Here is a 12,915-nt window from a genome sequence, read left to right on the forward strand (position 1 = left end):
GACATTATTCATGGCTCTTGTTAAGTAGAAAATAGCACTACATTCCATTTTGCCATGTTTCTTATTTGTAAAGAAAGTTACTCCTTGTTTGGGTTTTTTAGGCTCACCCTACCTACAATTTTCCAGGTACAGTAGTATCAGAAATGAAAAACATAAACTTGATGCTAATATCCGTACATTTATTTTAACAATATTACCTACACATTGAAAATTTTTGGAATGTCTGTTAGTGTATTGCTACATAACAGGGCACACCTCATCACAGTCCACATTGAAAATTGTTTCAGTCACTACTTGTGAAGTTTAATATCATTAATTTTACTTTAGAACATAAAAGCAGAGCTGAGTTCAAGTAAATTAATGCCATGTTTTGCCAGCCTCTGTGCAAAGCCTTTGTAAGCAGCTGCAGGAAGAGCAGCTCACAGGAAACATACAGTGCTGATACACCCCTGCAGGTAACTGTATAGCCACATAGACAGTTATGCAGAAAGGCATGTATTGCCTCTTTGTGTATTGCCTTACCCTGTGTATTGGCAGCCTGTGTCATTACCTGCTGTTGAAGACAAAATCCACCATGCTAAGACAAGTAAGAGGTTTACAGCCTTTGCTGTAATTTGTTTTGTGTAAGTATTGGGGTAGAGAAGAGGTCCTATATGCTTATCTGCTCTTGCCATTCCTAGTTCCTGGGTTAAGGTCTGTAAGGTCTCAAGACAGATGCAACAAAGTGCAGCTCTGTGATGTGGTATCTGGAATTTGTTGGAGTAGATAACTTGCTAGGATCTAGACTTTCTTTTTAGAGAGAGACTGCTCTAAAACCACTGGGGTTTTCCACTGAGTGAACACAGACAATATGGTTGGATACATTTCATTACTCCATGTTAATGGGATCTCAACAGATCTTATCTTACCGATATGGTGGATGAGAGACATAAACATTACAACTAGTAAATACAATTTCTGACACTTGGACTTCCTGGTAAGTCATTTAGAATAAGAAATAATTTTTTTGTAGTTGCAACAACCCTTTCTCACAAGAAAGGGTTAGTATGTGCATACAATCAAACACAATTTTTTCTCCTGAATTTAGTGGCACCACCACTGAGGTTAGTAGAAGGGAATGGCTACATCAGGTTTTGGACAATCTTATGGCAGAAGTGACTTCACTGAATTGCTCCTGATTTCTAACCTTTTCCTTTTTCGTTCTTGCCTGTGAAGCCTCAGTTGTATTTTGTTCTTTTCCTGCAGGAGAAAATATAAGAAAACATCACAGAGGTAAGAGTAAATCGCAGAAGACTGGAAGTCATTTGTGAGTAATTTCTCTCTTTGTTAAAGGGTTTGAAAAAGGATTTTCCTGTTACCAGGTTGGTGGTTTTTTTTTTTTTTTTTTTTTGGTTTTTTTTTTTCCTGGGGAAATGCCATTCTACTCATTTTTTCCCACTTTGAAGGACCATCTTGTCCTGCTGCTGCTCCCAATCTCCATTGCTGCTAATGGTAGTTAGTAGTAGTTCTTTTTGAGTAAGGACAGAAATATTTGTCATTGAAGGTGAAATCCTAACATCACACCGTTTCTTCTGCAAGATCTACTGGCTCTAACTTGTATTGTTTACTTATTCTGTAATAACAAAATGAATTGCAGGCTTGTAGAGTTACTAATAATCTGTGCCATTGCAGTAGACTGAAGGAAAATGTGAATCCTCTTGATTAAGAGTCCATATTACAGCCTTCAGATGTACTTATCTTACTCCTTCCTTGTAGGAGGCAGGCTCAATGGGGGTCTTTGACAAAAAATTTTCTTGCTTTGGAACCCTTGAGCATGCTGGCAGTTAAGCCAATGTGATGTCTCAATCGGCTAAGGCATCATAGGCACCACTCCTGTTTGCTATAACCCTTTGCTGAAAATTATTGCTCTATTGCAGCAATGACAGGACAGGCTATATGCATGCTTGTGTGTTGCAGCCACAAGAAACTGAAGTGTGGTAGCTTGAGTCTCAGAAAAGGTGGGTTTAAGCTATGAGAGTTTAGTAAAAAATACTGATTTGGAGATTTCTGTGGTGATCTGTGTAAGAGGGCATTGGACAATGCAAGACACAAGAATAGGGAGAAGGTAAATATGCTCCCAGGTTTTTTTTTTCTAAATATGGGGCTGACACTGTAGTTTTGTTTGCAGGTCTACTTTTCTCCTCATTTCCCTTGCTGCTGCAATGATTATTAATTAATTATGAACATTTCTCTGGCCACAAGTCTTCAGCTGCTGCAAGAAGATTGTTTCCAGAATGAATGATTGCACTGTGTTTGTGTGTATTCCAGAATGAATGATTGCACTGTGTTTGTGTGTATTTGTGAGTGCCTTGGAATGCCTGCATTGTCAAAGCATTGCTTTGAGTACTGTGTCTTATTTAGGTATCTTTTCTGTGTGCATAACTGTGAAAATAGCAAGGTTTGTATTCAGCATCTCTTTTCTATGGGAGACTTTCTCTAAGTCTCAGAAGAGAGATGTAAGTATGTTCTATGAGTCCAATATATTCTTGTATTGATGATGTACATAGAATACAATATGTCAGTTTGTTTAAACATAACCTTACAGGGATAAGTTTTGTGCCCTGTGGGATTTTGAACTTTCTGGGTTTTTTCTCTTACTGTTATACATGCCAGCTGCCTGCCTGATTGTATGCATCCTTGCAGCAATTTTGCAAATGGGCTTTCATGACCTTCTGATGTCTAAAATGATGTGAGCTCTGCAGAGGCCAAGAGGCCACTGCAGGGACTAGCATATGGCAACTGCTGAGCAGCTGTGCCTGATAACCTTGCCCAATGGATGCTGACTGCTGGCCTGGAGGGCTCTGTAGCACCACGGGCTGTTATTTATGTCTAGGAACCACACATTGACAGCACATAGGGAAACCTAGATGGCTAGTAAGATTCTGCCTTGAATTTTCCACCTGCTGAGTGATTAAGTATGATGCTAAATGGAAAATTGCACATACTGCCACCTGGTGCAAAAGTGTAACATCCAGCAAAAAGAAGTGGTAGGACAGCACCTCACTTAAGGTCTGGTTTTAACTAACACCTGTTGAGTTAGTAATTCCAGCAATGTGCATAAACTAAAGACCTGGGTCATGTTTCCAACTTCATTTCTCACATTCAGGTTTTCTTTTTGCCTTTGATACGTTTTTTCAAAACAATCTTTGTGCTTCCTACATCACTGAGCTCTGAGGGTGTCTGACAGCTGAACTGAAATTATCTATTGCTTGCTTTTACATCTTCCTTTTATTTCTGTTTGGAGAGTGTTATCACATAAGAATGCCTACATGATAGTAGCAGCAGCTGTATAGGAGAAACGGTGCTGTCCTTTGTATGTTGCAATGAGTGTAAAGAAAGTTTCCTCTGAATGAAGACCTGTTGGGAAGGAAGATCAAATACATGTAAGAAAATAAATGAGGCACATAAGAAAATGTAATGAGAAAGAGCTGAGATAAAATTTGAGCCATCCTAGAAGTGTAATTAGAAATGACAGACAGTGACTCTTACATTGATCATTCTGTTAATTGAGTTGACTTGAATGCTTTTGTAACAATAATATATTGGTATGACTTTCATTATAAACTTAGAACTATCCAGACTTATACACTTATAAACTATCTAGACAGCCCTAACTTCACTAGTCCCAACCTGAATTGCGTCTGAACTACTGAATGTGATGTAGATTAATCACAGCAATACCAGAGAAGTGGGATATTTAATCAAAACTCAAGTCATTTTTCATTTTATCATTCTGCTCCCTTTGGTAAGTGAACAGTAGATAGCTCACTATGTAGTGAGTGGAGAGGTAGTCAGAAAGTGGAAGAATGAGACAGGAAGCCAAAGCTCTGAACTTTTTTTTTTTTTTTTTGAGCACCTGAGACCTCAGTCATGTTTGATTTGACTGTTGAGACTCTCAGTTGTCCTGAAGACTGACAGCTGTGGGCTGTCATATATTTCTAGGAGATACTCAGCACCTTCAGCTTCCTGGAACATTAGAAGGGAAAGGAAAATTTCAAGTAGCCCTTGGCAATCTCCTCCTAACCTAGGTTCATCCTCTTGGGTGAATTCAGCTAGTGCAAGCAATTTGGCACTTCTAAAGACTCACTAAAGTCCTAATTATTGTGAAAAAAAAAAATTGTCAGATAAATAATCTGTGTTAGTTTACGTGGCATAAATTTTCCTCCATTAGAGTCCACCATCATGCATTTTTATTCCATCAGTAACATAGAATTGCATGTGTTGCTTTTTTAATTTAGCTGCATGTTGATTAATTTTACAGTTTAATTTTCTTTTAAGATGCAAATGCCTATTTTACAGGGACCTTACTTTAGATAAAAGCCAAGAAAGAGGAGTCCTGATATTTTATCTGTCCATCATGGATGAATGAATTTCTTCCCTCTAAGTATCTGTTAATGCTTTACATAAAGTACAAAGTAGAAAAGGAAATGTTAAAGGAGAAGGCACTGCTCAAACATTCTCACACCCTTCAGGGAGTTGCATACACATGCCACCCCAGAATTAAATGGCAAGGCCCAGAGTCCCTTTGCAGCAGGCAGCTCCATAGAGCTGTGGGTGCCTCTTTTGATTCCTTGCTCACACACACACTCTCAGGTGTGCTTCCTCCTTCTTCAGGCTCAACAGTAGGTTTCCTGCAGCAGGTCAGCTCTAGCTGGGTGCCTCCAAGAGAGGGACCCAGCACATAGAAATCCATGGAAAATTATACCCTTATGACTTAGCACTGCCCCTCACATGCTCTTCACGTGCCTTGAATGCATGTCTCAGTCCAATAGTGGGTTTTGTTTTGGGGTCTTCTAACATCTTACAGAGTTATTTCTCAAGTGTCCTGCAGGCAGGCCATTAACTCTTCATAACATGTCAAGCTGCATCTAGTTTCCTTATCTTCCAATTTGTGATTCTGGCACACTTGGTCGCTGGTAGAGCCTAGGATACTAAAAAGCCCTAGACATAGGGTAAATAGTACTTAGCAATAACCAAAACATTGTGTTATTTATATTCTTCTCATACTAAAGCCAAGACACAACACTATAGCACCTACTAGAAAAATAACACAGAATATTAACTATCTCAGCTGAAAGTATATCTAGATGTAACTTCACAGCTTGTGGCCTAAATCCAGCTATTCAGGCTAAGCAAGTGAAGCTAAGAAGACTAAATCCACACTGTATTTTAACTGTGAGTAACTCATTCTACTTCAAATGTACTTATGCTAAAGAAGTGGTATGTCTCAGCAGGAAATGTAAACAAAGCATCTTTGAAATATGACTTTGGCCCTGAAAAAAAGCATCTTAATGGGTCCTGCAAAATACTAATGTGGTTTCTTCAAAAAAAGATTGTACACTGATTAAGAAAGGTTGACATCTGATACAAACCACACGGTCAGAATATTAAGACCTCCCTAATCTTCAGAAGGATTTTGGTTTTTCTACTTCAGACAATAAGGCAAGGAAACTCATAAGCAGAGATATTTTCCATCCCTTTCCCCTTTTCTTATTCTTTCTCACCTAAGTATGTGCTTCTTATTTCCAGTTTGCTTCAGCATTTAGTTAATATGTTCTTGGAGAAATGTGTTTATGCCAGTGTGGGGCACAAGAGATGAAACCATAAATGTAATGGTGTTACTTACAAAATACGCAGAAAAGTGTATTTGCCCCCTAAATTTAGTTGGTAATCATGAGGGTTGCTTATGCTGATACCTCTGTAAGTTAAAACAATCCACTGTCACTTTTGAAATATTATTGTCTTGCATGTCTCATTCTAAGTAATCTTTAAGTTTTGGCATTTACTTCCTGTGAGGAAAATTCCGTGCTGGGATAAATCTCATCTTTTACTACTATTAGGCACACTAAAGAGATCTTTATTGGAATGAAGCACCAGTGCTCTCTCAAAGCTGACTGTCTGAGCAAGGACATTATCACAGAATGAGTAAAGTTGCAAGGGACCACAGTGGGTCATCTGGCCCAACCTCCCTGCTGAAACAGGGTCATCTTAGAGTATATGTTAAAGGAGTGTGTCCAGATGGTTCTTCAATATCTTCTACAAGGGAGACTCCACCCCCTCTGTGGTCAATCTATTGCAGTATGTGGTCACCCACACAGTAAAGTTCTTCCCCATACACAAGCGGATAGGTAGTTCATTGATTTTTTTTCCATCAAGCATTTATAGGGTATGAACTATAGCAACTTCTTGGCAATTTTCAGTATTGAGTTATTATAGAAATCTGGTCATTTAAATTACCCTAAGATTAAACATTTCCATGACTAATTCAGACCTCCTATACCTTAGCTGTGTCTCAAATTTGCTTTGGATGATAAAGAGTTGTTTTAATCCTTCACTTTGATTTAGCAGTCAGACACTGGGGAGGAGTGGGAGGTAAGGAGGAAAGAGGTAGAAAGAACAAAATTGTTAGTGACTGACGTTGTCTTGATAATTAATATGTGAACAAGCTTTTAGCTGGGGACATCCTCAGAGGGTGGGTGATGTAACTGAAGTCTTGCATAAGATTCCAGCCTTCAAAGCCTCTCACTTCTTAAATGTGTGTCTCTCTTGCAAATGATGAAGGGTGAATCCTAAGGCATTTTATTCAAAATCTATCAAATGCAAGGGATAAGGCATCTTTGCTGAGATGATTTGCCATAGGAGAGAATCAGCTATCTGCTAGCAACAGGATGTTTTCTCAAGTCAAATTTCTTACTTCTAGTGTGAATTACACTTGAACCATGTACTTACTGGTTTTGGCTGGGATAGAACTAATTTTCTTCTTAGTAGATGGTACAGTTCTGTGTTTTTGATTTAGTATGAGAACAACGTTGATAACACACTGATGTTTTAATTGTTCCTAAGTAGGGCTACCTTTAGAACAAGAACTTTTCAGTTTCCCATGCTCTGACAATGAGGAGGTCCACAAAAGCCTGTGAAGGAGCAGAGCCAGGACAGCTGGTGCAAACTGGCCAAAAGGATATTCCATACCACAGAACATCATGGTTTATATACAAACTGGAAGGAATTAGCCAGGAGGTGCTGATCATTGCTTGGTAATGGGCTTGACATCAGTCCATCGGTGATGAGCAACGGCATTCCTTATTTCTCTTGGGTGCTATTTCTTTATTTCTTGCTCTTCTTTTCATTTTATTATTATTACATCTTGTTTCAATTATTAAAATGTTCTTATCTCAATCCACAACTTTTACCTTTATTATAATTCTCCTCCTCATCCCACTGAAGGGGTCAAGAGTGAAGAGAGTGAGTGAGCATCTGTGTAGTACTTAAGTTGTCAGCCGGGGTTAAACCATAACCAGCCACTAATAAGCCTTATCAAATTAGGGAAAACTAAACTCTCTTCCCTTATTTCCACATCAGAAAGTCTATTGGTTTTATTTCTACTGATTTAACTCTGTGTTTGCTTTAAAACATTGGTAATAGACTATCCAAGTATTTTTTTCCTCCCAACAAATGCATTTTGTTTGCCCTGTTGTCTTGCCTATTTTGAGATAATAACTTGGGGATGGAATTTACTTTAATTAGATGACAGGTGAATAAGTTCTTTGTGCAGTTTCTACATAGATACTGCACTCTAAGCTAAAGGATTTATCACTGTTTTCACATTAAGGTGAAAACATCTATGAGAGTCTCTTCTGATAACATTGTCAGATCCATGCTGAGTGCCGTACCATCTCCATAACCACAGGGTAGCACGACTAATAATGTATTTTGATAGGCTGGCTTCCAAAAAAATGGAAAATAAGCCTTATTTAGAAACAAGTGTTTGGGCTTCCTTTATGTGTGCATTAGTTTAAAAAGGAATCACACGTTAAAATACTTAATACATGTTTCAGTGAGCACCACCACAGAGAAGAGTAAGAAGCAATTTACTGTAGTTTTTGTCTGGTATATCTCCTTTCCTCAATACCATCCATCTACTGATTTATTAGAAGAGATGCAGACCCTATTATATAATTTCATGTGTACATTTCCAGGGTTTGAATTCCTGTTATGCTCCAATGGATGATGATGATAGATTTTCATCATGCAGGACAATAATTGTTCTCCTGCTGAGGAGAAGGTTCTCAAGTAGAAACTTCCATTTTTTATATACTTACCTGCACATGTTATGCTTGACAAGGGCTTCATAAAGTGTCTCAGGTGGATATAAATTAATTGTGGATAATACGTTTGACCATACTCAAAGATGTGCCCGACTGTGTGGGTGTATAAATGGGTACATGCACAACAGGTACATTACAGATGCATCTAGATTATTAAAACTGATCCTAAGATCTCAGGAGTAAGAATTGGTACATTAATTTCCAAACATGTGGTGTGGATTTTCTGTGTTGTAGTTTTACTTTTTTTCCCCCTCAGGCAGATTTTGGGAATAATTGTGGTACAGAAGTGCTTTGTTTTCTCACGAGAGAAGGATTTTGAGCATCTGGGCCTCCAATGCCTGGTCATAAAACCTTTTCTATTGCTAGTGTTTTTACAGTTATTACTACTTATTGCTAATAATTCTGATTCACAGAATACTTAAATCCACATTCCCCCGCGCCTAGCTACAATCGTATCTTCAGAGAGGATATATAACAATTGTCTGAACATAATAGAAGTGCTGTAAAATCATTGTGTGTTTCTGAGGTTATTGCTCTTAATATATACAAGTAACTTATTTCTGAGCTGCTGTGCAACACATACAGATTTAGTGATGAATGTAATTAAGGTTCAAACTTTGGAACCTGACATGACTAATATTTACATACATCAGGTTTTCAGCTTATTTTAATTCCTGTATTGTTTAATGCAAGCTCTTTTTAAAAGAGGAAAAAATATTTCTGTTCTCTTAAGTTTGTTGTCAGAAACAATGCTTCATGCAGTACAGACAGTGCTCTTTGGACTTGTTGATCAGTGATACATTCTAGGCTTCTATACCATTGTCTTATCAGGCTGGTTTTCAGAGTCTGGCATGTCAGTGGTAACGAGTGGATAGGATGAAAGTGGTTCTTTCCTGGATTCTTACTTGTTCTTTCTGGGAAAATTCGCTGCAGATAGGACTTACTTTGATTTTTAATGAAAAACAAAGTAAAATTTTAAGAAGTGAAAGACGCTGACAACATTTCAACAATTCCATACATGGAATCTATCTATTCTGATTTCCTTGTCTGCCAAAGGCTGGTTTAAAATTCTAGGCTTTTTTCCCCCTTGCACTATCAAAACAGATACTACTATAACTGAGTTTCACATGAACTAGTAATTCTCCTGGAGGTTTTTCAGCTATCTAATAACATTTATACAAATTCCAGTGCTACTGACTTAAGACTTCTTCTCCACTTCTGTCTTTTAATGAAGAAAGAAATGCTTATCTGCTACTGCAAGAATTGTGGGATCCACACCCCAGAACAGAGATGGTCCTGTAATTAACATCTTGTGGTTTTGTGAAAGAAGTCATTGGCATTGGAACATCTGGTTAAGCCCTGCAAAGTGCAATAGCATGTTGATTTTCATGGGAGTACTCAAGGAATGTTTAGGTGCAGAGACTAAGCTATTTTACAAACTCATTTTAGGTCATGACTAAGCAGAGTGATGGAAAAAAAAATTGGACTACAAATGCTGTGTTATGTATGGATGAAGAAATGAGTTTGATTTCCTGGGAAGCCAGTCCAACACCTTTTGGAAGGAGCTGTTCATGTTCTGAAAAGCAATTAACTTGTTGCTGCTTTTTTTGTTAGTCTGGCTAAGCCACACAAATGGTTGTACTTCAGCTTTCAAACTGCAGTTGCAATTCGTTTTTACTTTCACCTGGCAATAGTGTGGATGTTTTCAGATCATGGTGACAAAGACTCCTTCTGTAAGTTTCTGCACTAATAAACAGTCACAGCATCACAGAAACACAGAATGAAGTTGAAAGGGGCCACAGTGGGTCATCTGGCCCATCCTCCCTGCTCAAACAGGGTCATTGTAGAGTACATAGCAAAGGATTGTGTCCAGATGGTTCTTCAATATCTTCTGCAAGGGAGACTCCACACCCTCTCTGGTCAATCTATTGCAGTGTGTGGTCACCCACACAAAGAAGTTCTTCCTCATATGCTGGTGGAACTTCCTGTGCATCAGTTTCTGCCCATTACCTCTAGTCTTGCTGCTTGTCACCACCGAGAAAAGACTGGTTCTACTCTCTTCACACCTTCCGTTCAGATACTTATAGACATTGATAATGTTCCCTCTCAGTTGTCTCATCTTGAGGCTTATGAGGCTCATCTTCCTCAGCCTATCCTTGTAAGAGATGCTCCAGCCCCTTAATGGTCTTTGTTGGCTTGGACTTGTGGTTATCAAGTTTGCCTTGGTGTTCTGTAACCCAATACCCCTTGAGCAAAGGAAGATCTTCCTTCCAACATTTGTTACCCTGATTCTCCTGGGTGAGAGATCCCTGAGGGCTGGTCTTTTCAGTGAGGTTGACCTGCCATTCCCTGTTACCAGAGTTCCCCCCTCCATTTAGTAAGAGGTCCACGTTATCCTTTCTTTTGTTATTGATATATTTGAAGAAGGCTTCCTTGTTGCCTTTGGCATCCTTGGCCAGATTTACTTCCAGATGGGCCTTGGTAATTCTTGTCTTATTTCTACTTATTCTGAAAATCCCTCTATATCCCTTCTAAGTCGTCTGACCATGCTTCCACCTCCTGTGTGTCTCCTGTTTAACTTGAGTAATGACAGGAGTTCTTTATTCATTTATGTAGCTCTCTTGCCCCCTTTGCCTGATTTCTTGCTCATTGGGATGCATCATTCTTGAGCCCAGAGGAAGTGATCCTGGAATATCAACCAGCTCTCTTAATCCCCTCTTTCCTGCAGAGTCTGTTCCCATATAATTCTTCCTGGGAGATCCCTAAAGAGACTAAAGTTTCTTGTCCTGAACTCCAAGGTGACAATTACCTGCTGCCCTGCTTCCTCTTTGCCCATTACTGAGCTTCACAGTCTCATGGTCACTACAGCCAAGGCTGGTCTCAACTTTCACATCTCCAGCAACTCCTTCCCTGTTTGCTTGTATAAAGTCAAGCAGCACATCATTCCTTCTTGCATTCTCTACTACCTGTGTCATAAAGTTGTCATCAATGCTTTCCAGGAACTACTTAAGACTGTTTGTGTTTTGCTGTGTTGCTTCTCCAGTGGGTAGTTAAAAGACTTCCATGAGAACCAATGCCTATTTCTTTAAAGCTGCTTCTAGCTGTCTGTAGAAGGCTTTATCTACTTCATCCTCCTGCTCAAATGACCTGTAGCAAACACCCACAACAATGTCACTATTACTAGTCTATTGGCAATGGAGAGGGGCAGGGAGACTGAGTGGTGGTCATCAGAATCCAAATTTATTGTGGACTACATATGCTTATATACTATTCTAGGAAGGCTAGTAATTTTTTTACTACAATGTAAATGTATGATTTGGGTTAATCATCACATAAACAAACTTATGCACTTTGCAACATCTCTTGCTTGTACAGTTGACTCAATCTTCTTCCCAATCTGATCCAATTTTCTTTTCCCATCAGTCAGTCTGATTTAATCTTCAAAGTTCTGTTTGTTCTTGCCAAGGCATCCTGATTATCAAATCTTTTACACTAATCAGGTCCAGAGCACTCTCTGTCCTGTGTGCCTCAGTACTAGTTGTGTGTTTTATTCTAATCTGTGAGCTCTCGACTTTCTCATCATCTACCTCAAGACAGAGCTTGATACAGTGCAAGTGTTGCACATAGAGGGCAATTCCACCACTGTGCCTCCCTGGTCTCTCTCTCCTAAACAGTGTGTAGCCCTTCATTTCAACATTCCAATTATGCGAGCTATCCCATCACACCTCCATTATCAAAATTATATCAAAGCCCCGTAACTGCACACAGATCTCTAGCTCCTCCTGTTTATTCCCCATACTGCATGTGTTGGTGTACAGACACTATATAAAAGTATTTGATTGTGTCAATATCCCAGTAGGTGTGCAAAGGGATGCCCCATAGTCCCTGTGCCCCATGTTAGTTATGTCTTTGGCTGCTTGTGCTTGATTAAAATAGTAATTTTTAAACTTCCTTTTGCTACTAGCATGGTTGCTATAGTTTTTCCCTTCCCACACCTCATATCTGTTGATCCTGCCTATGCCTCCGCAGCTCACTGGCTGTGTGTCCCCTGTACCCCAGTTCTTCAGACCATGCTGTATTCTGCAATTCTATGACCAGCTACTCTCCCAGGAGGCGCCTCCCTGGAGCTATGTTTGTTTCTATGCACCCCCTGCCATCCGCAGCCTGTGCACTCGCCGCTTGGGTCCTGCTCTGCCGGCCGGTTCTTGTGTTTTCTTGTTTTGTGCTGTCTTGTGGCTGGTGGTAGCTATAGTCTTTTGCTACTTTGTGTATTCAGTTTCTGAGTTTTGTCTCACTGCAGGCTGTGGCTCGCAGCAGGGTGTACATCTACGATCAGATCTTCTTTCCTGCAAGCTGTTCATTTGCAACTATGTGTATTCTGTTTTCAAGTCCCGTCTTGGCTTCGCCCGTGTTGTTTTTCGCAGCAGGCTTGGCCGTCACCTCCCACGATCACATCAGGGTCACCAGATATCGGAATAAACTGAGCAAGAGTCGATTTTCTTCATGTAGGAAAAAGCCCATTCTTTATTCACAAAACTCATTTTTATACAGTTATCGTTTTATACATTTTTATACATTTATCAGTTTTACATACCTCCTGTGTGACTCCAATTGGTTAGTAGCTTTCTTGCCAATTACTCTATTGGTTAGTAAAAGGTATTTTACTTGTCCATCAAATCTCTTTATTCTTAAATTGTTTACATATTTTCTTCACTGATTCTTATGGGATGGATCTAATGTTTATGCAGGTGGTAGTTGTTTTTTACCCAGG

At 39.3% G+C, this 12,915-nt stretch overlaps 1 protein-coding gene across 1 annotated transcript in view; it reads left to right on the top strand.

Moving 5' to 3' along the window:
• The window catches only part of LOC128805229 (dual specificity calcium/calmodulin-dependent 3',5'-cyclic nucleotide phosphodiesterase 1A-like), a 360,529-nt gene that overhangs the window by 148,614 nt on the left and 199,000 nt on the right, over positions 1–12,915 (top strand). The window contains 1 exon segment of the mRNA XM_053973819.1: positions 1,246–1,272. Coding sequence (XP_053829794.1) covers positions 1,246–1,272 — 27 coding nt within the window.

The sequence above is a fragment of the Vidua macroura genome, chromosome 1, assembly GCF_024509145.1.
Source record: "Vidua macroura isolate BioBank_ID:100142 chromosome 1, ASM2450914v1, whole genome shotgun sequence".
In the NCBI taxonomy this organism is placed as follows: Eukaryota; Metazoa; Chordata; class Aves; order Passeriformes; family Viduidae; genus Vidua; species Vidua macroura.